A 25,591-nucleotide genomic window follows, 5' to 3' on the forward strand; every position below is an offset into this window, starting at 1 on the left:
TTTATTTCTTTACTTACCTATTGTTCACCTAATACCTTTTTTGCACTATTGGTTAGAGCCTGTAAGTAAGCATTTCACTGTAAGGTCTGTTGTATTCGGTGCACTTGACAAATACATTTGATTTGATTTGAAGAGGGCACAACAAAACCTATTTCCCCTCAGGAGACTGAAAATATTTGGCATGGGTCCTCAGATCCTCAAAAGGTTCTACAGCTGCACCACTGAGAGCATCCTGACTGGTTGCATCACTGCCTGGCATGGCAACTGCTCGGCCTCCGACCGCAAGGCACTACAGAGGGTAGTGCCTACGGCCCAGTTCATCACTGGGGCCAAGCTTCCTGCCATCCAGGACCTCTATACCAGGCGGTGTCAGAGGAAGGCCCTAAAAATTGTCATAGACTCCAGCCACCCAAGTCATAGACTGTTCTCTCTGCTGCCGCACGGCAAGCGGTACCGGTGCGTCTAGGTCCAAGAGGCTTCTAAACAGCTTCTACCCCCAAGCCATAAGACTCCTGACCATCTAATCAAATGGCTACCAAAGCTACTTGCATTGCCCCCCCCCCACCACCACCACCCCCTTTTACACCACTGCTACTCTCTGTTATTATCTATGCATATCCACTTTAACTCCACCTACATGTTACCTCGACTAACCGGTGCCCCCGCACATTGACTCTGTACCGATACCCCCTGTATATAGTCTCGCTATTGTTATTTTACTCCTGCTCTTTAATTACTTGTTCCTTTTATTTGTTATTCTTAGTCACATTTTTTAAACTGTGTTATTGGTTAGGGGCTTGTAAGTAAGCATTTCACTCTAATGTCTACACCTTGTTGTATTCAGCGCATGTGACTAATACAATTTGATTTGATTTTTAAATGTTTTACTTATAAATTGCAGGTTAGTGTTTTTCCATCATGAATGTTGTTCTGGAGGCACCTCTTCAGAGTGGTCACTAGCTGGCACAGCCACAATGTCATTTGTGGTGGTTAGGCTGTTTTTAAGCCTAACCCTAACCTTAAACCCTAACCACACATCTTACCCTCATGCCTAACCCTATTAAATTAAGACCAAAAGGGTAATTTTTCTATTCATGAATTTTTACCATATAGCCAATTTTTACTTTGCAGCTGGGCTATCTAAGGGGAAATCGCTCAGTTCTGCCTCCAGTATAAGACTGCTTATAAATTAATGACATGTACCCATTGATTCTTGAGTAATATAACTTATAAAAGTCTCATGAGCTTAGTCAAATTGTCGTACACCATCATAAGCTTGTTTTACTCCAATGTTTGTAAACAAGCACTGTATAGCCTCACAAATTGTTAAAATTATAATTTTGATATCATGGATGGTCAGTCCTTGCATCCGTAGCTCTGTCTATGAATTTGAGAGTGGTTTCATTTCTCTAGTCCCATCCCTCAGCTTTTTGGCGAAACAGTGGCAGGGAAGGCATTGTTATTGTTTCAATCACTGATTGCTGCTTTAATGGTTTGATCCTACAATTAATTGTAATTATATGTAATTATAATGCCTATACCCAATATGAGAATTAAACCTACTTGTAAAATTGCAGGTGTCAGTCTTTCTGTTTTAAAGCCTACGTGGGGAGGCCTATAGGTACCTGACCAAATAACTAATCATCCAGAAAGTGCGTAATTGCACTGAAGAAAACCATCACTGATACCATGGCAACGGCTCTAAACGTCACGAAGGGGTGCAAAGACACAAATTGTACGCAAGGAAGGCGGGGACTCGGCAATATGAGATTCAGGAATACGGGGATTGAGGCGACCAGGCGAGAACTGCAAACAGTGGCATGGACCCCAGTTTGAATAACGAGGAACATTTTGAGGAACATTTTGAGGAACCCATAGAAAGGGGGTTGCAAAGGGGATCTACATGTCTTCAATGCGACATATCTAAGCTGCTGCATCAACACAGAGACAACATATCCGTAGAGGGATGAATCTCCTTCCATTCTTTGGAGGCCCCCCATTTGTGTCCGATGGATTTCCCCGTGGACATTGCATTGCTTGGCACCAGCAACTCCACCGCTCCAGACAACACCTCTGGCACGGGTTTAACGCTGGAAATAGTCACCATAGCACCGGTGTTACACAGCTTTTTTACAAAGGCAAGTCATGGAAACCTTACGGGCGGAGGCGACGAAAACCAACAACACATACCCGTGCAGAGCGCGGAGGGAAACTCGGTCCTCCAGGGCATCACGGTGGCAGCTCAAGCCTTGGTGCTCCTGGCCATCTTCTTCCTCTCTAGTTTAGGGAATTCTGCGGTGGTGATTGTCATAATAAAACATCGACAGCTGAGAACCGTTACCAATGCTTTCATCATGTCCCTTTCACTGTCTGATTTCTTGACGGCCGTTCTTTGTTTACCGTTCTCGTTCATGATGCTCTTCAGCAAAGATGGTGTGTGGATGTTTGGAGACCGTTTCTGCGTCGCCAACGGGTTCTTCAACGCCTGCTTTGGTATTATTTCCACACTGACAATGACTCTAATTTCTTTTGACCGGTATTATGCCATCGTGAGGCAACCTCAGGAGAAGATAGGCAGGAGGAAGGCTATAACGCTGTTGGTGGCAGTGTGGTTAACAGCAGTGTTTTTCTCCATTCCATGGTACCTGGTGATGCGAACATCCAAGGATCTAGTCGTCCATAAAAGGGGCTTCTACCACTGTATGTATGTCTTTCACACTGGCACTTCTAGGATGGGTACCTCTTACAGTATAGCTTTAATAGTGGTGTGTTATCTCCTTCCGTTTGCGCTCATGTGTTTCTGTCATTATAACATATGTAAGACCGTTAGGTTATCAGAAATAAGGGTGCGGCCGGTGACCACTTACGCGTATTTACTCCGGTTTTATAGTGAGATGAGGACGGCCACGACAGTGCTGATTATGATAGTGTTTATCATCTTCTGCTGGGGCCCCTACTGTCTGATGGGTATCATCACCGCCATGGGAGATTACTCATTCAACCCTGTCATGGACACCGTGGCAATATGGATGGCATGGGCAAACGGTGCCATAAACCCGCTCATTTACGCAATTAGAAACCCAAACATATCGATGCTTTTAGGCCGAAGCCGAGAAGAGGGATATAGGACTAGAAACATTTCTGCCTACCTATCTACACAAACCCAAAGCAGGGATGTAAGAACCAGGGCCGACCAAATCAGAGACCGGTATGTGAGCAGACATGGTGCAAACAGCCGGTTGTCTTCCTCCAGCCCAGCGAACGGAGGAGAGGTTGCGATGTGGGCTTGTAAAAACCCCGCGGTGTTCTTCTGTAGGGATGCTCAGCCCGATACTCTGTCCGAACCCACGGTGCCAAAAGTTGAAACTGCAGATACAAGTCTGTGATCGTCCTTTTATTTTCGAGAAACATGATGAATGTCAAAATGTTGAAGTAATTTAATGTGCCAAAGTTTTGAACAAATGGAGAAATCAGAGGAAAAGTAGGCCTAACTGTTAATTAGTGATAAGGGATATAAAAGTCAGTCCTATGAATTGACAACGCGGGTTTGGACACTTTATGTAGTGCCAAGCGCTCTACACACTGATGGAACAGAGTGCACATTTAAAAGCCCAATTTATTTTCAGGCCATTTAAGCAGTGTGATTTATAAAATACTCAAAATGATTAAACATCTCATTTGAATATATGTATTACTTTATGCCTTTTCAGATACATGTTTATTGCGCAACATTTACCACTGGGCGCAGACGTCAGTTCAACGTCTAGTTTTGATTTACATTTACATTTGGTTGAGTTGTCAAGTAATGTGAATTCAACAAGAGCCAGTCTTTCGATTCCACTTTGATTTGAGGCATAGTTTATTGCTATAGTATTAAACTGTCAAAAGTGGCACCCCAAACCACTAAATCCCATTGAACTAACCCAAAGGAAAAACTGGATAATGGCGATAGCTGTTTAATTTAGGCTGATTTCCTTTTTGATTTGGGATAATGCATTTGTCCTCATTTATACTGTATTCAGGGTAGAGGTTTAATATTGAATACTGTGAAGAATTCAGTCATTTAAATAGTGTGCGCGCTTTGATTTGATGTTCAAGATGTCATGTATGGCTGGCCATAGCGATTTGCTAGAACATGAAACAATGCTATGAAAACACAATTTAAATGTGCCTGTATTAAAAAAAGGTGTATTTTGAATACCATACTCATTAGTTTGTCCATTTAAAATGTAATAATTGTATTGTTTGCCATAAGAAGCTGTGAGTTGTCAGAATTTTATTTTATTGGTGAGTTGTTTGTTAAATCATATTTTAAGTTAAAATGTATAAAATAAATGTTTTGAAGCATCATATATTTATGTATAGTTCCTTATATGTGACACTGCCAATACAGATCCTGACCTAGGACAGGTGGAGTGGTGAAACAGCAGCTAGATGAATTGTTACCAGAGGTTTTATTAGTGACAAAGTCATTATTCACAATGCTTTCTGAATAGTATCCAAAGTATTGCAATTCATAGAAGCAGATGTTTCCTCAGAATGTCTTTAAAACATTTCAGAAATCCTTCACTTTCAGACAAGACCAACAGTAAATGGAACCTGTAGAATAGATACATGGGCGCATTGGCCACTCCTTACTATAACTCAGATGAATACCTGTCTTTGTTGCACAGTTTGGAAAACAGGGTTAAATTACATTTTAGTCATTCAGCAGATACTCTTATCCAGAGAGACATACAGTTAGTGCATTCATCTTAAGATAGCTAGGTGAGACAATCATATCAAGTACATTTTCCCTGCAAAGTATTTATCAGCAAAGTCAGTGCTAGTGGGAAAAAACGGGGGAGGGTCATGAGCATGTTAAGATACTTTTCAAAGAGGTAGGGTTTCAGATGTTTTCGAAAGATGGGCAGAGACTCCGCTGTCCTGACTTTAGGGGAAGCTTGTTCCACCATTGGGGTGCCAGGACAAAGAGCTTTAACTGCCCTCCTGTAAGGGGTGGGAGGGCCAAGAGACCAGAGGTGGCGGAACGGAGGGCTTGGGTTGGAATGTTGGGTTTGAGCATAGCCTGAAGTGGGGCATTTCCCCTTGCTGCTCCGTAGGCAAGAACCAGGGTCTTGAAGGTTATGCAACCTTCACATGGAAGCCAGTGGCGTGTGCAGAGGAACGGGGTGACATGAGAAAACTAGGGAAGGTTGAACACCATGCGGGTTGCAGCCTTCTGGATAGGTTTCAGGGGTTTGATGGCACAAATGGGGAGCCCAGCCAACAGAGTTACAGTGGTCTAGATTGGAGATGACAAGTGCCTGGATAATGACCTGCGCCGCTTCCTGAGTGAAGGTCGTACTCTAGGGATGTTGTAGAGCATGAACCTGCATCACTGCTTTGATGTTTGAAGGGAACGACAGGGTGTTTTCCAGGGTCACACCAATGTTCTTTGCACTCTGGGAAAGGGACATCGCCATCGTGGAGTTGTCAACCGTGATGGAGAAGTCTTGGAGTGGGCAGGCCTTCCCTGGGAAGAAGAGCAGCTCCGTTATGTCGAGGTTGAGCTTGAGGTGGTGAGTAGACATACAAGCTGAGATATCTGCTAGGCACAAAGAAATCCATGTCGCCACCTGGGTGTCAGAAGGGGGAAGAGTAGTTGAGTGCCACCCGCAAAGAAAGGATAGGAGAGACCATGTGACAGAGCCGAGTGACTTGGCGTAAAGAGAAAAGTGGGGACACCAGTATTGAGAGCATGTGGTGCAGATGCAGATCCTCTCCACGCCACCTGGTCGGTGCGACCTGCCAGGTAGAATGCAATTCAAGAGTGTGCAGAGCCTGAGACGCTCAACCCTGAGAGGGTGGAAAGGAAGATATGATGGTTAGATCTAGGATGATGAGAAAAGAGTCAGCTTTGGCAGAGCAGAGAGCGGTCTCAGTTGAGTGAGCTGCCTTGAAGCCTGACTGGTTAGGGTCAAGAAGCTGGTTATGTGAGATAACGAGAGAGTTGGTCAGAGACAGCATGCTCAAGTGTTTTGGAAAGAAAAGGGATACCGGTCTCTAGTTTGACGTCAGAGGCTGTCGAGTGTTGGTTTCTTGAGGGGAGCGTCTCTGGCCATCTTGAAGTCAGAGGGGACACAGCTAGTGGTCAGGGATGAATTAATGAGGGAAGTGAGAAGGTCTCCAGAGATGGTCTGGAGAAGTGAATGGGGTCAAGTGGGCAGGTTGTTGGGCGGCCGGACATCATTTGTCGCAGGATTTCATCTGGAAAGAGGGGAGAAAGAGGTCAAGTCGTAGGGTAGTTCTGTGTGAGTGGAACTAGTGGACTCAGTAGGCTGAGTGAATGAGGAGCGGATGTAGTCAATCTTTTTTTCAAAGTGGTTGACAAATGTCTGCAGAGAGGGAGGAGGAGTAACGAGAGAGGAGAAAGTGGAAAATAGTTTCCCAGGGTTGGAGGCAGAAGATACAAATTTAGAGTGATAGAAGGCAGTTTTAGCAGCAGATAAAGAGGGAGATGGTAGATAGAAGGGAGTGGAAGGAGGAGGATAGGTCCTCCGGAAGTTTCATTTTCCTCCATTTCCACTCAACTGCCCACAGCCCTGTTCTGTTAGTGCGCATTGAGTGACTCATCAACAGAGCAAGAGGTGAAGGTCGGGCTGGCCAGGAGGAAAGGGGACAGTGGGAGTCAAAAGGAGGCGGAAAAGGAAGAGAGTAGGGTCGAAGAGGCAAAGTCAGGAGGATTTAGCAGAAGGAAGAGCGGATAGAAGAGAAGCGGGAGCAAAGATTGTGGAGGCGCATGACCATCTGCGTAGGGTCTGAGGGTTGGAGGAGAAAAGGAAACAAAGTAGTGATCAGAGATCAGTAGGCGTACATCCTCTAGTGAAGTTGAGGTCAACCTGATTGCCTGCCTTGTGCGTGTGAGGTGACTGGGAAAGGGTGAGGTGAAAAGGAGTGAAAACAAAGAGGGAGGAAATGTATATAAGTCAGGCGTCAGGAGGTTAAAGTCACCCAATAGACAGGTGAGAGGGGGAAAGAAAAACTCCACTTAGGAGAAGTGATTAGCCCTGTGCCACCACCAAGACGACCAGTAGCAGTGTTATAGGGTATTCCATGTCTCCGTCATGGTGAGATGAATTCAGCTTTATTGGCCGTAGATCGGAAGTACCAAACCCTGCCAGAGACTAAGAATTCCACACGGGTTGTGCTCGCAGGGTACACTAACTTAGAAGTGTTACAGCCAATGAGTGGGCAACGAATATAAAACCTACCGGGAGAGGAGCGAACTGAAATGGGACACACATACTTGCCAAAGATACAAAAGATCAAAATAAGATCTGAAAATAACTAGGTAAGATACTCAAGTGAGAGAGTGATGTGGAGCCTTCCTCAAACAACTCAGCAGACAGTCTGGTTTGGTGACAATACTGCCTCTTACAGCTGCTGCTGAAGAAACAGGGGAGACTGAAGTACTAGCAGTAATTGCCTAGCAGAGATGAAAGACACCTCCTAGCAGTGATTGCCTGGCAGAGGTGGGGGAAAAAACACCCCATGCAATAAAACACGCCCACATATTAGCAAAACTGTTAGACAAATAGGCCTGAAACTAATCCAAGTCCACAACAACAGTCACAAGTACTGAGCAAATTAGACAGTTCAAACAGCAATGATTAAGTAGGCTACTAGATAAAAGACAGCACTTCAATTTCAATTGCTCTAGAAAGATAATACCAAAAGCTACTTATTGAATAAAAAAATATACTTGCTACTCTTGTAGGAGCTGATGTCCTTCTAAACTATAGATGGCGCACTAAGACTGGGGCCAAGTAATGCTCCTTAAATAGTCAGGGAGACAAGTAAGGCCACTCCCTCTTAAAACATCCAACTGTTAACAAGGGCTTTTACCCAAATTGGCCTGAAACTATTCCAAGTCCACAACAAGTACTGAGCAATCAGACAGACAATGAATAAGGTAAAAGGTAAACTTGGTAAAAGACAGCACTTAAATTCAATTGCCCTAGCGAGACATTACCAACAGCTACTTATTGAATACAGTCTGAGAGAAATTACTGGTTTACTGGCTTGCAAACATAACAAAGATTCAACAGATAATTGACATCCAGGTTTATTACTTTAGTCTGTTTCGAAATAGAAAGTTGTTTAAATAATAAAAAAGCTGTATTGAAAGAACCCACATACCTCCATCAGAAATGCTATCACACAGAAGGAGGGTGTTGGTAGAAATGTGACCAAAGGTTTTAGAAGGGTTTTACTAATTGGATCTGACTAAATAACTGAAAGGTTTCTGCTGTACATAACATAGTGAGAAGGTGACACGGGAATTGGCACAATACATAATATATACACATACATGACAGTATTGAACACAAATAAAAAATGTATAGGATGCATAGTTTCCAGACTGATATCCACACTGTTTGTCAGGATGGCCAGATGTAGAGCAATCATTTTTGGTAACACTTTAAATCAAATCGGAGACAATATCCTTTCAAAACTTCAAACTAGGTCCTATACTCTTTTACAATAATGTATATACAGTAAAATATACATTATTTTTCGACCCATCTTTTGTTGCTGTTTTAATAGATTATTTTCTAAAGGTGAAAGTTAGGGCTCTAATAAAATGGCAATATTGCATCTGTGATTTGGTTTTTAATATATCTAAATTAGGTCTTTGTAAAATTGTGATAAAAAAAACAGTATCAAAATGTGTATCTTGTTGTTATGCTTTTGTGCTTAGCTAAAAAACATTATCATTCATACATACTGGATTGTGCTTCAACAGACACTGTTTCTTTGCATGGGGTTGACATCTTTTACTATACCCTTAAGGGAGTCTGACTGAACACAATAGCAGGAAAGATTTTACACAAAGGCTAGTACATTCTCCCGATTAACACAGGAAACGTGTCTCCGCCAGGGTCACTGCGTGTGTGTGTGTGTTATCCCAGGCTTTCCATTTCACTTCCTGGTTATCTTTGCAGACAGGGAGGGTCAAGAAGAGGGTCCTACTCTAGGGCACCAGCCCTATGCTATTAAAGTGTCCCATTCACGACATGAGCAAAACTGTCATTCAGACCACAGCATTTAAAAAATGTAGGTTAACACAAATAGCTTAGAGAGTCACTCCTGATCCACAGTTCATGGTTTTCAGAGGAGGTAATGTCTGTTTCCAGACAGACACAAGCTCTGGGTTATTGTTGCTTGAGTAGCAGAAGAGTAAGTAGAGGTCTGTCCACCACCTTTCATGATCATTTCAGTTCTGTTTTAGTAGTGAGTTCTGTCCACTCCAAAATGAGGGGGCGCTAGGCCCATTCCAAGCCACCAGAGGGCAGCATATCCTAGCTCTAGCAGGACAAAGGATCAGTCATCAGTTGTTTTAGAGGTTCAGTTTGGTGACCGGCCGCTCCCTGCTGGTCTCAGCTGATGAGTTGACGCGCTTGCGGTTGCGTTTCATCTTGGACAGGTCCTTATCGAACACCTCCCCAGAGCGCAGGGCTGAAACCAGGTCGTCGAACTCACCGTCCTCCTCACAGTTCTCCTTAGCCTTCCTGGACTTGCGCTCCTTCTCCCTCTGCTCCTTCAGCTGAGGGGACAAAACAGGAGTGACTATATGACACACACCTACAGTAGCGTATAGTGTGTGACGGATGTATTTGGTGTATTGAGTAAATGAGCAGTACAGCACATGCATTTGAGTGTGTGTTGGTCAAGAGTAAAAAAAAAAAAACTCTGGTTTGATACCCATTTGTAATATTTGTTGCATAATGACTGGGTGGTTAAATGGTGACCATAGGTGACTCTCTCTAGTGTTTTGGTCGGTGATAGATAATATTAATCTAACCTGTGCTTCCATGCGGGCCCGTCGCTCCTCTTCCTCCTTGCGTCTGCGCATGTTCTCATTCTCCTGCTTGGCCTCTGCGAATGCCTGCAGGAATTGGTCGAAGATTCCGAAGAACTCGTCAGGCTGCATACGGGTTGCATCCTCACCGAAATGCTGCACTGCCTTCAGAAACTGGAGAGAAAACAACGTTAGACACCAAATACTTTAAGATGGTCAAACAGCTTTTCCTCTAGATGTAATAAAATGCAATCAATAAGTCACAGGTGATTTCTTTCAGTGTTATACTGGGGATGAATGTGTGAGACGTGGGTACGCCATCATATCTGGGTTCAAATACTATTTGAAATCATAACTAATACTTTATCTGGGCTTGATTGTGCTTGTCTGGTACATTGGAACCAACAGAATAGTCACAAAAGTGCAAACTCTGCCCACCTGGCACTCCAGGCATGGTAGGGCAAACATTCTGTAATTAAAATATTCCAAATATTATTTGAACCCAGGTCTGCTCCCAACAGGTGGTTTCCTCCTCCCTGCCATTGTAAAGTTGAACTTGACACATAAATAAATACATTCCACATGGCACTTCATCCAGGGGGAAAACCATGGCTTTGAAACTGATAGCCTTGACCCATCTCAGTTAAACATTAACTGCTTATATTCAGAGGTTCCAATGTCCATGCAGGTAGACTGTAACCCTTGAACAGACGTGAGTTATTACATCCTCCACATTGAAATACTGTGAAACACGAGGCATACTATTTATATTGGTTGTTTGAAAAGGTGACTTCAAAGCTGCAGTAAGAACACTTAATGTGTGCTACATCCTTGGTTGTGGCCAAATATAAAGTTACAGGATTTGCCATTTGCGCTGCCCTTATAAAATCTTTAAAGCGACCATATTTTAGTTTTAGAGCTCCTAGCTGTGGAGAGAAGCATGAAGAGGAGGGGGCAGACGGACAATGCGGTCCCCAGACCCTGGCCCCCGCCAGTTCTCACCAGCTCCTTGGCCTCGGTCAGAGAATCCTCCACGTCTGAGAAGCTGAAGCTGGCCACGGTGATGAACTGGCTCACCACAGACACAAACTTATCCCCCAAAACCTGAGGAAGACTTCTCTGAAACTCCAGCTCCTATACAGTAGGGGACAGCATTACAGGATAATTATATGACTGTCATCAGACAACCCACAACACAAGAGTACAGTACCATGCCCATTTCCGATTGATCATTGCTAGGGCCAGGAGTTTTGTATGGCCATGTGATATGACCAGGCAAAACTCCAGGCCCTAATCTTTGGCGTTCTGTCAGTGGAAACTTATTGAGACTCATGAACTGGAGGTAGAGGAGTGTAAGCCCAACTATACTGCCTCTGATATCATGTGTGTCTCCATTAAGGGTAAACCAATAGAAATGGCCACTTACCGTTTCCACACTCTTCAGTCCAGAACGCAAGTTGTTGATGTCTTTCTCCAGCTCTGTCATACTGTGGACAAGGGTAGAGGAAAGGGAAGGAAAGGGAGTGAAGAAAGAGGAGAGGAGAGGAGAGGAGGAAAGGGGAAGGGAAAGGGGAAGGGAGTGGAGAGAGGAGTTTATTGACGTGAAACAATTACAAACCATCTGTGCTCCAACCAAGTCACAACTTAGAGACAGGAAACGTGTGAGGATAAAACCCAACTTCCTTCCTTCTCAGTCAGGAAAGGAATGGATACAGGGTTCACTAGGTTTAACAGAAACTCTAACTTAGATTATCTTTATTTGCGACCTGAATTATTATAATTGTTTTAATGCTGACTGTTACACTATTGCTTTGTTGTGGTACGATAGGAAACACCTTTCATTTTGAGGATTGTAGGGTTCACGGTTCACACTTTCCACATTTCAAGAGGATCACTGAAATATGGGCTATTAGGACAACCTGTGCCTCTGACCCTCTCTGTAAACACGGCATGTAAGGTAATACACACAGCAATACGGTCTTAACCTTTTACCCTTTCTACTTAAAGTCAGGCGCCATTCATTTGGCTAAGAGAGGAAAATTCAACAATTACAATGTTGCAAGGGTAATTACACACAGTTCCTACACATAAATGAGAGCAACTTAGGTTTATGAAACAGCATCTGTGTGTGTGTGTGTGTGTGTGTGAGAGGTGTGTGTGTGTGTGTGTGTGTGTGTGTGTGTGTGTGTGTGTGTGTGTGTGCGCACGCGTGTGTTTGTTGGATCTGATTCAGTCAGCCTTAGCAGCAGCTCGTACTTGACTTTGGCTGCCTCTGGAACACTTTGAAGCTCTTCCTGGAACATGGCCACTTTGGGATACTTATGCTCCAGGATGGTGATCAGGTAATGCAGCAGAGTAATGTTCCTACAAACGCATACCACACATTAGTATTCATATCACACATTAGCATTCATATCACACATTAGAATTCACATCACACATTAGAATTCATATCACACACTAGAATTCATATCAGACACATCATCCCACACGACACACATCATCACTTTCTATTCAATGCTCTTAGTGCGGTGTCATTTGGACAGGTCTATGAACAACAATATTTTTATGTCAATGGTATTTTTCCTGTATACATAAAGGATAAATGAAATATACTCAAGCCAGAACATTTCTTACTTGTCAATGCTGGACTTGGTGTCAGCAATCTTGTTGAGTGAGGACACTTTGAAGCCATAGGCGTTCCCCCTCTGACCCTTGTTCATGTAGTTACCAAAGGCCAGGACCACCTCCAGAAGCTGCTTGAGGTTGCGGCTCTGCAGCACCTCTTTAGATGCCCTGATCAGTGCTGGGGAGAGGAAGAGGACGTTACCGTTATGAGGATAAGACATTGGTTAAATGGCACCCTAGTTCCTATGTAATGCATTACCTTTGACCAGGGACCACCAAATGGCACCCTAGTTCCTATGTAATGCATTACCTTTGACCAGGGACCACCAAATGGCACCCTAGTCCCTATGTAATGCATTACCTTTGACCGGGGACCACCAAATGGCACCCTAGTTCCTATGTAATGCATTACCTTTGACCAGGGACCACCAAATGGCACCCTATTCTCTATATAGTGCACTACTTCTTTTAAAGGTAGATCATTTGAGCATGGAACATTGTAGGAAAATCCTACCTTCAACTTTAGGTTTGACTTCGAGGATTCTTTCAGCAAATTTCTTTTTGAAGTAGAGAGACTGCAGCCTTGGCTGGTAGTGGTTGATTCTGTATTGTAGAAAGAGGTCCAAATATTATGTTTCAATCAGAATTTACATAGACATTACACTTCACTGAAACTGTTGTGTAATAGACGGGTTGCCTGACAACGTCACGAAAATGATGCGCACGCATCGATGAGGCGTAAGGCCGTGTGTTATGATTCTGAACGGTCAGATAGCTAGCAACAATGACAAGAAGTTGCCATGTGGGAAATCGTAGGGGGCTTGTTTCAGGTAGTTGTATATTGTTCTTGATATTATGTCTTGTTTGAAGGTGTTTTGATTCAAGTCACGACTATGCTAGCACGACTCAAACTTTGAATAACCAACAATTGTAACAATGTGTTTGATAGACAACAAGTGCTTACTGTGCAAATGTATTTATGTTTTCAATAAACAGTTGGACTAAATATAGTTGACATGTTTTCAATAATATTTTTTTTTCTATTTGATATGACCTTTCCTAAATGAAGGCTATGAACTTTGAATAGAAAGACACTTGTTTTGTCACCACGGGTGATGGTCGGATTCGCGTTTAACGTCAAAGGAATGATCGTTACACTGAGGCCTGTACTCTGGAGCGGGATCGATTTGGAGGTGGAGGGTCCGTCATGGTCTGGGGCGGTGTGTCACAGCATCATCGGACTGAGCTTGTTGTCATTGCAGGCAATCTCAACACTGTGCGTTACAGGGAAGACATCCTCCTCCCTCATGTGGTACCCTTCCTGCAGGCTCATCCTGACATGACCCTCCAGCATGACAATGCCACCAGCCATACTGCTCGTTCTGTGCATGATTTCCTGCAAGACAGGAATGTCAGTGTTCTGCCATGGCCAGCGAAGAGCCTGGATCTCAATCCCATAGAGCACGTCTGGGACCTGTTGGATCGGAGAGTGAGGGCTAGGGCCATTCCCCCCAGAAATGTCCAGGAACTTGCAGGTGCCTTGGTGGAAGAGTGGGGTAACATCTCATAGCAAGAACTGGCAAATCTGGTGCAGTCCATGAAAAGGAGATGCACTACAGGACTTAATGCAGCTGGTGGCCACACCAGATACTGACTGTTACTTTTGATTTTGACCCCCCCTCCTTTGTTCAGGGACACATTATTCCATTTCTGTTAGTCACATGTCTGTGGAACTTGTTCAGTTTATGTCTCAGTTGTTGAATCTTTTTATGTTCATACAAATATTAACACATGTTAAGTTTGCTGAAAATAAACTCAGTTGACAGTGACAGGACGTTTATTTTTTGGCGGCGTTTACATACATCTTTCACAAATGATCTTACTGGATTAAATATCCAACATGAAAAACTCAGAGCACATTGAATAAAGAAGCTCCATTCCTGCTCCCTGCCCAAACTCTGTTACCACAGCTTCAATGTTTTCAGGAAGGCAAAACACAAAAGGAGAAACAACTCCAGATCCTGGAAGGAAGTCTCTATTCCCATAGTAAATGGCTTGATACATCATGGGAAAAATGGTGCTGGTACTACACTCACAATGGCACCTGGTCATACGTTTCCTTTCCTATAATCTAGTAATCCAACCTTCATTTGTAACACAGTAGAGGAATGCCCATTAAAGGGACTGCAGTGAGCCCTAGCCCTGGGGTTTCTTTTTTTGCCCTAGCTGAGAATGTCTCCCCATGGAGGTTTCATATTCATTCATTAACAACAGAGTTACATGGAGAGTTCAGCTGCTTGCCGCCACCTTTGCACCAGCCTCCCCCTCAACCACAGGCTCAACCACAGCCTCCACGTCAACCACAGGCTCAGCCTCCCCCTCAGCCATAGCCTCCCCCTCAGCCTCCCCCTCGGCCACAGCCTCCCCTACCCCTCAGCCACAGGCTCCCCTACCCCTCAGCCACAGGCTCCCCCTCAGCCACAGCCTCCCCTACCCCTCAACCACAGACTCCCCTGCCCCTCAGCCACAGGCTCCCCTACCCCTCAGCCACAGGCTCCCCTACCCCTCAGCCACATGCTCCCCCTCAGCCACAGGCTCCCCTACCCCTCAGCCACAGGCTCCCCTGCCCCTCAGCCACAGGCTCCCCTGCCCCTCAGCCACAGGCTCCCCTGCCCCTCAGCCACAGGCTTCCCTACCCCTCAGCCACAGGCTCCCCTGCCCCTCAGCCACAGGCTCCCCTGCCCCTCAGCCACAGGCTCCCCTGCCCCTCAGCCACAGGCTCCCCTACCCCTCAGCCACAGGCTCCCCAGCCCCTCAGCCACAGCCTACCCCTCAGCTCAGATAGCATGACTCATGGTAAAGAATAATCTAAAGAAATAATAATCTATTTGCTCACTCACATATTATACTTCTAAAACTAGTTGGGGGCTGAATTCTCGTAATTATAGTCCATAGTGAATTACATGGACAGTAATCCAAAAGTGCAGGGCAGTGCTGTATACTTTATTCACTAAAGTACAATACCAATTGTTCTACTCTCCCCAAGACCTCACAGTCAGGACCGATGGCCTTCACTGGCAGATCTAGGTCACAGCTTCATGTCTGGCAGTGATGTCCCTCAGCAGTTACAGTAGATATACCAAAGTGATTTGTGTTAAAAGACGTTGACATCCAGCTAGCATGTGTCACTGAGTGTTATGCTGTTTACATATGCTGCTGGTGGTACTACAATGATCTGTGTCAATTCCTGTTAACAGGAACGTTGATTCAAGACTATTAACACAGAACATGTTGTTATAGTAAAAGCCCTGATGAAGACTACATGTTAACAATGAAGAAGCCGTTTTAAAGTCAACATCCATTGTCATCCGAGAGCAGCTGAATATTTTCCACAGTATACCAACAAACAACATGCTGAGGATAGTGTCTAGCACTGCGGATTTTTAGCAATTTGGGGTTTTGAAAAGCGCATTACAAATAAAATGTATTATTATTATTATTATTGGGAATGTGGTGTTGCACAATGTAGCAGTACCAAAAGTCATTATACCGAACCAAAGTCCGTACCTGCTCATCTCGTAGAGGAAGCGGTCAGCCTTGGCCATGCGGTCCAGCTCATGCTTGTGCTCCTCCAGGAGATCCACGTCACTCTTCTCTGGGACAAACTTCAGCAGCTGGACAGGAACAGGACAATTATCAAGAGAGACCTGTACAGCCACACACTAATACCCTTCTCTCCACTGTGATAGCTGATGTGTGGTGAGCTTTCTGGCACAAAATGTCAGGTATGGGGAGTTTCACCCCTTACTAACTATAGAGCTTTGACAATCTGGAAAAGCGCTATAGAAATCAAATCAATTATGAATTATTATCATTGAAAAGACATGCAGAGTTATCACTGAGATGTGGTAATCTCCTGCTGGAAATAAATGGCCTCTGTGCTCTGAATGTAAATTATGTTTAAATGACTCAGACCTAGAACTCGTACAACTTTGATCATGTTTCATTGAACAGATGGATTAGGTTGGCAGCTGGACACATTTTTCTTCAGAACTCAGAACAGACATGGCAGTCAGGCAGTATTCCCACTAACAGCATTCAGATGCTTTAAAACCTTGCTAAATAACCTCCGCCATCCAGGCCGGCCGGGCCGGGCCCCACCATTACATATGCTCCATTCCGTCACTAGCGCACTCCCTACGAATACTGCAGACTTTCTTTAATTAGGGCCCTAGATTAAAGCAATAGCAATGAAAAGTCTTATAAAACTCGATTAGCCTTCAATTACTCACATCTATTTGAAAATACTATACTTTTTCACCTCGTCATCGTCATAGTTATGGGGCCATAAAGAACATGAAGGCTCAGCGGTTTTGAGGGAAGGTTAAAAGGGGACGAGAAGTTTTACGATTACATGTCATCAGTTAGTCATCATCAAAGCAATCATTGGATTACAGAATTCTCTGGAATATGGTGATACATTTGGCCTGTGTGTTGTACTTCAATCAGAGTAGAAACAGAAAAGGGCTCCCTAAAAAATATATTTTTACACAGGCAATAAGTTATCAACACTGATCTGCTCTAGGTAAAGCCTGTCATCAGAGTCTAACAGATCTGTAAGGTGGAAGCAATATGGTGGAAGCTAAACCACGCCACTCCTTACACCTACCTATCCAGACCCTTCAGATCTGTGAATATCGAAGGGTTAGGGGGATGAATAGGATGGGAATTGGGACCTGCTATACGGCATAAAGCCATTCAGCCGCTACAGTAGAGAGAAGGTCTCCATGCTGTGTGAGTGAGTAATGAGAGAGAGAGAGAGAGAAAAAGAGGGAGAGAGAGAGAGAGAGAGAGAAAAAGAGAGAGAGAGAGAGAGAGAGAGAGAGGAGGGCTACATGCTGTATTGGAGAGACAGGAGGGCTACATGCTGTATCAGAGAGAGAGGAGGCTACATGCTGTATCAGAGAGAGAGGAGTGCTACATGCTGTATAGGAGAGAGAGAGGAGGGTTACATGCTGTATAAGAGAGAGAGAGAGGAGGGCTACATGCTGTATCAGAGTGAGAGGAGGGCTACATGCTGTATAGGAGAGAGAGAGAGAGGAGGGCTACATGCTGTATAAGAGAGAGAGAGAGAGGAGGGCTACATGCTGTATCAGAGAGAGAGAGAGGAGGGCTACATGCTGTATCAGAGAGAGAGAGAGGAGGGCTACATGCTGTATCAGAGAGAGAGAGAGGAGGGCTACATGCTGTATCAGAGAGAGAGGAGGGCTACATGCTGTATCAGAGAGAGAGAGAGGAGGGCTACACGCTGTATCTACATGCTGTATCAGAGAGAGAGAGAGGAGGGCTACATGCTGTATCAGAGAGAGAGGGAGGGCTACATGCTGTATCAGAGAGAGAGAGGAGGGCTACATGCTGTATCAGAGAGAGAGAGAGGAGGGCTACATGCTGTATCGAGAGAGAGAGAGGAGGGCTACATGCTGTATCAGAGAGAGAGAGAGGAGGGCTACATGCTGTATCAGAGAGAGAGAGAGGAGGGCTACATGCTGTATCAGAGAGAGAGGAGGGCTACATGCTGTATCAGAGAGAGAGAGGAGGGCTACATGCTGTATCAGAGAGAGTGAGAGGAGGGCTACATGCTGTATCAGAGAGAGAGGAGGCTACATGCTGTATCAGAGAGAGAGAGGAGGGCTACATGCTGTATCAGAGAGAGGAGAGGAGGGCTACATGCTGTATCAGAGAGAGAGGAGGGCTACATGCTGTATCAGAGAGAGAGAGGAGGGCTACATGCTGTATCGAGAGAGAGAGAGGAGGGCTACATGCTGTATCAGAGAGAGAGGAGGGCTACATGCTGTATCAGAGAGAGAGAGAGAGGAGGGCTACATGCTGTATCAGAGAGAGAGGAGGGCTACATGCTGTATCAGAGAGAGAGAGAGGAGGGCTACATGCTGTATCAGAGAGAGAGAGGAGGGCTACATGCTGTATCAGAGAGAGTGAGAGGAGGGCTACATGCTGTATCAGAGAGAGAGGAGGGCTACATGCTGTATCAGAGAGAGAGAGGAGGTCTACATGCTGTATCAGAGAGAGAGAGAGGAGGGCTACATGCTGTATCAGAGAGAGACAGAGGAGGGCTACAAGCTGTATCAGAGAGAGAGGAGGGCTACATGCTGTATCAGAGAGAGAGAGGAGGGCTACATGCTGTATCAGAGAGAGAGAGAGGAGGGCTACATGCTGTATCAGAGAGAGAGAGGAGGTCTACATGCTATATCAGAGAGAGTGAGAGGAGGGCTACATGCTGTATCAGAGAGAGAGGAGGGCTACATGCTGTATCAGAGAGAGAGAGGAGGGCTACATGCTGTATCAGAGAGAGAGAGAGGAGGGCTACATGCTGTATCAGAGAGAGAGAGAGGAGGGCTACATGCTGTATCAGAGAGAGAGAGAGGAGGGCTACATGCTGTATCAGAGAGAGAGAGAGAGGAGGGCTACATGCTGTATCAGAGAGAGAGAGGAGGGCTACATGCTGTATCAGAGAGAGAGAGAGGAGGGCTACATGCTGTATCAGAGAGAGAGGAGGGCTACATGCTGTATCAGAGAGAGAGAGGAGGGCTACATGCTGTATCAGAGAGAGAGAGGAGGGCTACATGCTGTATCAGAGAGAGAGAGAGGAGGGCTACATGCTGTATCAGAGAGAGTGAGAGGAGGGCTACATGCTGTATCAGAGAGAGAGAGGAGGGCTACATGCTGTATCAGAGAGAGTGAGAGGAGGGCTACATGCTGTATCAGAGAGAGAGAGGAGGGCTACATGCTGTATCAGAGAGAGAGGAGGCTACATGCTGTATCAGAGAGAGAGGAGGGCTACATGCTGTATCAGAGAGAGAGAGAGAGGAGGGCTACATGCTGTATCAGAGAGAGAGAGGAGGGCTACATGCTGTATCAGAGAGAGAGAGAGGAGGGCTACATGCTGTATCAGAGAGAGAGGAGGGCTACATGCTGTATCAGAGAGAGAGAGAGAGGAGGGCTACATGCTGTATCAGAGAGAGAGAGGAGGTCTACATGCTGTATCAGAGAGAGAGAGAGGAGGGCTACATGCTGTATCGGAGAGAGAGAGAGAGGAGGGCTACATGCTGTATCAGAGAGAGAGAGGAGGGCTACATGCTGTATCAGAGAGAGAGAGAGGAGGGCTACATGCTGTATCAGAGAGAGAGAGGAGGGCTACATGCTGTATCAGAGAGAGAGAGAGGAGGGCTACATGCTGTATCAGAGAGAGAGAGGAGGGCTACATGCTGTATCAGAGAGAGGAGAGGAGGGCTACATGCTGTATCAGAGAGAGAGAGAGGAGGGCTACATGCTGTATCAGAGAGAGAGAGAGGAGGGCTACATGCTGTATCAGAGAGAGAGAGGGAGGGCTACATGCTGTATCAGAGAGAGAGAGAGGAGGGCTACATGCTGTATCAGAGAGAGAGAGGAGGGCTACATGCTGTATCAGAGAGAGAGAGAGGAGGGCTACATGCTGTATCAGAGAGAGAGAGGAGGGCTACATGTTGTATCAGAGAGAGAGAGGAGGGCTACATGCTGTATCAGAGAGAGAGAGGAGGGCTACATGCTGTATCAGAGAGAGAGAGAGAGGAGGGCTACATGCTGTATCAGAGAGAGAGAGGAGGGCTACATGCTGTATCAGAGAGAGAGAGGAGGGCTACATGCTGTATCAGAGAGAGAGAGAGGAGGGCTACATGCTGTATCAGAGAGAGAGAGGAGGGCTACATGCTGTATCAGAGAGAGAGAGGAGGGCTACATGCTGTATCAGAGAGAGAGAGAGGAGGGCTACATGCTGTATCAGAGAGAGAGAGAGAGGAGGGCTACATGCTGTATCGAGAGAGAGAGAGGAGGGCTACATGCTGTATCAGAGAGAGAGAGAGGAGGGCTACATGCTGTATCAGAGAGAGAGAGGAGGGCTACATGCTGTATCAGAGAGAGAGAGGAGGGCTACATGCTGTATCAGAGAGAGAGAGAGAGGGCTACATGCTGTATCAGAGAGAGAGAGAGGAGGGCTACATGCTGTATCAGAGAGAGGAGAGGAGGGCTACATGCTGTATCAGAGAGAGAGAGGAGGGCTACATGCTGTATAAGAGAGAGTGAGAGGAGGGCTACATGCTGTATCAGAGAGAGAGAGGAGGGCTACATGCTGTATCAGAGAGAGAGGAGGCTACATGCTGTATCAGAGAGAGAGGAGGGCTACATGCTGTATCAGAGAGAGAGAGGGAGGGCTACATGCTGTATCAGAGAGAGAGAGGAGGGCTACATGCTGTATCAGAGAGAGAGAGGAGGGCTACATGCTGTATCAGAGAGAGAGGAGGGCTACATGCTGTATCAGAGAGAGAGAGGAGGGCTACATGCTGTATCAGAGAGAGAGGAGGGCTACATGCTGTATCAGAGAGAGAGAGAGGAGGGCTACATGCTGTATCAGAGAGAGAGAGGAGGGCTACATGCTGTATCAGAGAGAGAGAGGAGGGCTACATGCTGTATCAGAGAGAGAGAGGAGGGCTACATGCTGTATCAGAGAGAGAGAGGAGGGCTACATGCTGTATCAGAGAGAGAGAGAGGAGGGCTACATGCTGTATCAGAGAGAGAGAGAGGAGGGCTACATGCTGTATCAGAGAGAGAGAGGAGGGCTACATGCTGTATCAGAGAGAGAGAGAGAGGAGGGCTACATGCTGTATCAGAGAGAGAGAGAGAGGAGGGCTACATGCTGTATCAGAGAGAGAGGAGGAGGGCTACATGCTGTATCAGAGAGAGAGAGGAGGGCTACATGCTGTATCAGAGAGAGAGAGAGGAGGGCTACATGCTGTATCAGAGAGAGAGAGAGGAGGGCTACATGCTGTATCAGAGAGAGAGAGGAGGGCTACATGCTGTATCAGAGAGAGAGGAGGGCTACATGCTGTATCAGAGAGAGAGAGAGAGGAGGGCTACATGCTGTATCAGAGAGAGAGAGAGGAGGGCTACATGCTGTATCAGAGAGAGAGGAGGGCTACATGCTGTATCAGAGAGAGAGGAGGGCTACATGCTGTATCAGAGAGAGAGAGAGGAGGGCTACATGCTGTATCAGAGAGAGAGAGGAGGGCTACATGCTGTATCAGAGAGAAATGAGGGCTACATGCTGTATCAGAGAGAGTGAGAGAGGAGGGCTACATGCTGTATCAGAGAGAGAGGAGGGCTACATGCTGTATCAGAGAGAGAGAGGAGGGCTACATGCTGTATCAGAGAGAGAGAGGAGGGCTACATGTTGTATCAGAGAAAGAGAGAGAGGAGGGCTCCATGCTGTATCAGAGAGAGAGGAGGGCTACATGCTGTATCAGAGAGAGAGAGGAGGGCTACATGCTGTATCAGAGAGAGAGGAGGGCTACATGCTGTATCAGAGAGAGAGAGGAGGGCTCCATGCTGTATCAGAGAGAGAGGAGGTCTACATGCTGTATCAGAGAGAGAGAGGAGGGCTACATGCTGTATCAGAGAGAGAGGAGGGCTACATGCTGTATCAGAGAGAGAGGAGGGCTACATGCTGTATCAGAGAGAGAGAGGAGGGCTACATGCTGTATCAGAGAGAGAGGAGGGCTACATGCTGTATCAGAGAGAGAGAGGAGGGCTACATGCTGTATCAGAGAGAGAGAGGAGGGCTACATGCTGTATCAGAGAGAGAGAGAGGAGGGCTACATGTTGTATCAGAGAGAGAGAGAGGAGGGCTACATGCTGTATCAGAGAGAGAGAGGAGGGCTACATGCTGTATCAGAGAGAGAGAGAGAGGAGGGCTACATGCTGTATCAGAGAGAGAGCGGAGGGCTACATGCTGTATCAGAGAGAGAGAGGAGGACTACATGCTGTATCAGAGAGAGAGAGGAGGGCTACATGCTGTATCAGAGAGAGAGGAGGGCTACATGCTGTATCAGAGAGAGAGTGAGAGAAGAGGGCTACATGCTGTATCAGAGAGAGAGAGAGGAGGGCTACATGCTGTATCAGAGAGAGAGAGGAGGGCTACATGCTGTATCAGAGAGAGAGAGGAGGGCTACATGCTGTATCAGAGAGAGAGAGGAGGGCTACATGCTGTATCAGAGAGAGAGAGGAGGGCTACATGCTGTATCAGAGAGAGAGGAGGGCTACACGCTGTATCAGAGAGAGAGAGGAGGGCTACATGCTGTATCGAGAGAGAGAGAGAGGAGGGCTACATGCTGTATCAGAGAGAGAGAGAGGAGGGCTACATGCTGTATCAGAGAGAGAGAGAGGAGGGCTACATGTTGTATCAGAGAGAGAGGAGGGCTACATGCTGTATCAGAGAGAGAGGAGGGCTACATGCTGTATCAGAGAGAGAGAGAGGAGGGCTACATGCTGTATCAGAGAGAGAGAGAGGAGGGCTACATGCTGTATCAGAGAGAGAGAGAGGAGGGCTACATGCTGTATCAGAGAGAGAGGAGGGCTACATGCTGTATCGAGAGAGAGAGAGAGGAGGGCTACATGCTGTATCAGAGAGAGAGAGAGGAGGGCTACATGCTGTATCAGAGAGAGAGAGGAGGGCTACATGCTGTATCAGAGAGAGAGAGGAGGGCTACATGCTGTATCAGAGAGAGAGCGGAGAGCTACATGCTGTATCAGAGAGAGAGAGAGGAGGGTTACATGCTGTATAAGAGAGAGAGTGGAGGGGCTACATCCTGTATCAGAGAGAGAGAGGAGGGCTACATGCTGTATAAGAGAGAGAGTGAGAGGAGGTCTACATCCTGTATCAGAGAGAGAGGAGGGCTACATGCTGTATCAGAGAGAGAGGAGGGCTACATGCTGTATCAGAGAGAGAGAGGAGGGCTACATGCTGTATCAGAGAGAGAGAGAGAGGAGGTCTACATCCTGTATCAGAGAGAGAGGAGGGCTACATGCTGTATCAGAGAGAGAGTGAGAGGAGGTCTACATCCTGTATCAGAGAGAGAGGAGGGCTACATGCTGTATCGGAGAGAGAGAGAGAGAGGAGGGCTACATATTGTATCAGAGAGAGAGAGAGGAGGGCTACATGCTGTATCAGAGAGAGAGAGGAGGGCTACATGCTGTATCAGAGAGAGAGAGGAGGGCTACATGCTGTATCAGAGAGAGAGAGGAGGGCTACATGCTGTATCAGAGAGAGAGAGGAGGGCTACATGCTGTATCAGAGAGAGAGAGGAGGGCTACATGCTGTATCAGAGAGAGAGGAGGGCTACATGCTGTATCAGAGAGAGAGAGGAGGGCTACATGCTGTATCAGAGAGAGAGAGAGGAGGGCTACATGCTGTATCAGAGAGAGAGGAGGGCTACATGCTGTATCAGAGAGAGAGAGAGGAGGGCTACATGCTGTATCAGAGAGAGAGAGGAGGGCTACATGCTGTATCAGAGAGAGAGAGGAGGGCTACATGCTGTATCAGAGAGAGAGAGGAGGGCTACATGCTGTATCAGAGAGAGAGAGGAGGGCTACATGCTGTATCAGAGAGAGAGGAGGGCTACATGCTGTATCAGAGAGAGAGAGGAGGTCTACATGCTGTATCAGAGAGAGAGGAGGGCTACATGCTGTATCAGAGAGTGAGGAGGGCTACATGCTGTATCAGAGAGAGAGGAGGGCTACAAGCTGTATCAGAGAGTGAGGAGGGCTACATGCTGTATCAGAGAGAGAGGAGGGCTACATGCTGTATCAGAGAGAGAGGAGGGCTACATGCTGTATCAGAGAGAGAGAGGAGGGCTACATGCTGTATCAGAGAGAGAGGAGGTCTACATGCTGTATCAGAGAGTGAGGAGGGCTACATGCTGTATCAGAGAGAGAGGAGGGCTACAAGCTGTATCAGAGAGTGAGGAGGGCTACATGCTGTATCAGAGAGAGAGGAGGGCTACATGCTGTATCAGAGAGAGAGGAGGGCTACATGCTGTATCAGAGAGAGAGAGGAGGGCTACATGCTGTATCAGAGAGAGAGGAGGGCTACATGCTGTATCAGAGAGAGAGTGAGAGGAGGTCTACATCCTGTATCAGAGAGAGAGGAGGGCTACATGCTGTATCAGAGAGAGAGTGAGAGGAGGGCTACATGCTGTATCAGAGAGAGAGGAGGGCTACATGCTGTATCAGAGAGAGAGAGAGAGAGGAGGGCTACATATTGTATCAGAGAGAGAGGAGGGCTACATGCTGTATCAGAGAGAGAGAGAGGAGGGCTACATGCTGTATCAGAGAGAGAGGAGGGCTACATGCTGTATCAGAGAGAGAGAGAGGAGGGCTACATGCTGTATCAGAGAGAGAGTGAGAGGAGGGCTACATGCTGTATCAGAGAGAGAGTGAGAGGAGGGCTACATGTTGTATCAGAGAGAGAGGAGGGCTACATGCTGTATCAGAGAGAGAGAGAGGAGGGCTACATGCTGTATCAGAGAGAGAGAGGAGGGCTACATGCTGTATCAGAGAGAGAGAGGAGGGCTACATGCTGTATCAGAGAGAGAGAGGAGGGCTACATGCTGTATCAGAGAGAGAGGAGGGCTACATGCTGTATCAGAGAGAGAGAGGAGGTCTACATGCTGTATCAGAGAGAGAGGAGGGCGACATGCTGTATCAGAGAGTGAGGAGGGCTACATGCTGTATCAGAGAGAGAGGAGGGCTACAAGCTGTATCAGAGAGTGAGGAGGGCTACATGCTGTATCAGAGAGAGAGGAGGGCTACATGCTGTATCAGAGAGAGAGGCGGGCTACATGCTGTATCAGAGAGAGAGAGGAGGGCTACATGCTGTATCAGAGAGAGAGAGGAGGTCTACATGCTGTATCAGAGAGAGAGGAGGGCTACATGCTGTATCAGAGAGAGAGGAGGGCTACAAGCTGTATCAGAGAGAGAGGAGGGCTACATGCTGTATCAGAGAGAGAGTGAGAGGAGGGCTACATGCTGTATCAGAGAGAGAGTGAGAGGAGGTCTACATCCTGTATCAGAGAGAGAGGAGGGCTACATGCTGTATCAGAGAGAGAGTGAGAGGAGGGCTACATGCTGTATCAGAGAGAGAGTGAGAGGAGGTCTACATCCTGTATCAGAGAGAGAGGAGGGCTACATGCTGTATCAGAGAGAGAGAGAGGAGGGCTACATGCTGTATAGGAG

The 25,591-nt window shown here is 46.5% G+C and overlaps 2 protein-coding genes across 4 annotated transcripts in view; one reads left to right on the plus strand and one right to left on the minus strand.

The window, feature by feature from the left end:
* Positions 1 to 1,744: 1,744 nt before the first annotated feature.
* gpr135 (G protein-coupled receptor 135) lies at positions 1,745 to 4,352 on the plus strand. Its single transcript, XM_014211143.3, has one exon. The coding sequence runs from the start codon at positions 2,010 to 2,012 to the stop codon at positions 3,384 to 3,386; it is 1,377 nt and encodes a 458-aa protein (XP_014066618.3). The 5' UTR covers positions 1,745 to 2,009; the 3' UTR covers positions 3,387 to 4,352.
* Positions 4,353 to 4,431: 79 nt separating this feature from the next.
* Positions 4,432 to 25,591, minus strand: part of daam1a (dishevelled associated activator of morphogenesis 1a) — an 89,915-nt gene continuing 68,755 nt past the window's right edge. For all 3 annotated transcript variants that reach the window (XM_082955727.1, XM_082955728.1, XM_082955726.1), the window contains 8 exons: positions 16,040 to 16,146; positions 12,987 to 13,075; positions 12,482 to 12,650; positions 12,101 to 12,208; positions 11,271 to 11,331; positions 10,847 to 10,978; positions 9,848 to 10,018; positions 4,432 to 9,589 (listed from right to left, as the gene is read on the minus strand). In XM_082955727.1, the coding sequence (XP_082811853.1) occupies positions 9,383 to 9,589; positions 9,848 to 10,018; positions 10,847 to 10,978; positions 11,271 to 11,331; positions 12,101 to 12,208; positions 12,482 to 12,650; positions 12,987 to 13,075; positions 16,040 to 16,146 (1,044 nt within the window). In that variant the 3' untranslated portion in view covers positions 4,432 to 9,382. The remainder of the gene's footprint in view (positions 9,590 to 9,847; positions 10,019 to 10,846; positions 10,979 to 11,270; positions 11,332 to 12,100; positions 12,209 to 12,481; positions 12,651 to 12,986; positions 13,076 to 16,039; positions 16,147 to 25,591) is intronic.

The sequence above is a fragment of the Salmo salar genome, chromosome 09, assembly GCF_965601325.2.
Source record: "Salmo salar chromosome 09, fSalSal1, whole genome shotgun sequence".
Lineage (NCBI taxonomy): Eukaryota > Metazoa > Chordata > Actinopteri > Salmoniformes > Salmonidae > Salmo > Salmo salar.

Excerpts from the sequence above, each read along its gene's own strand:
- gpr135 (XM_014211143.3), top strand. The coding sequence starts at position 2,010 with ATGGATTTCCCCGTGGACATTGCATTGCTTGGCACCAGCAACTCCACC.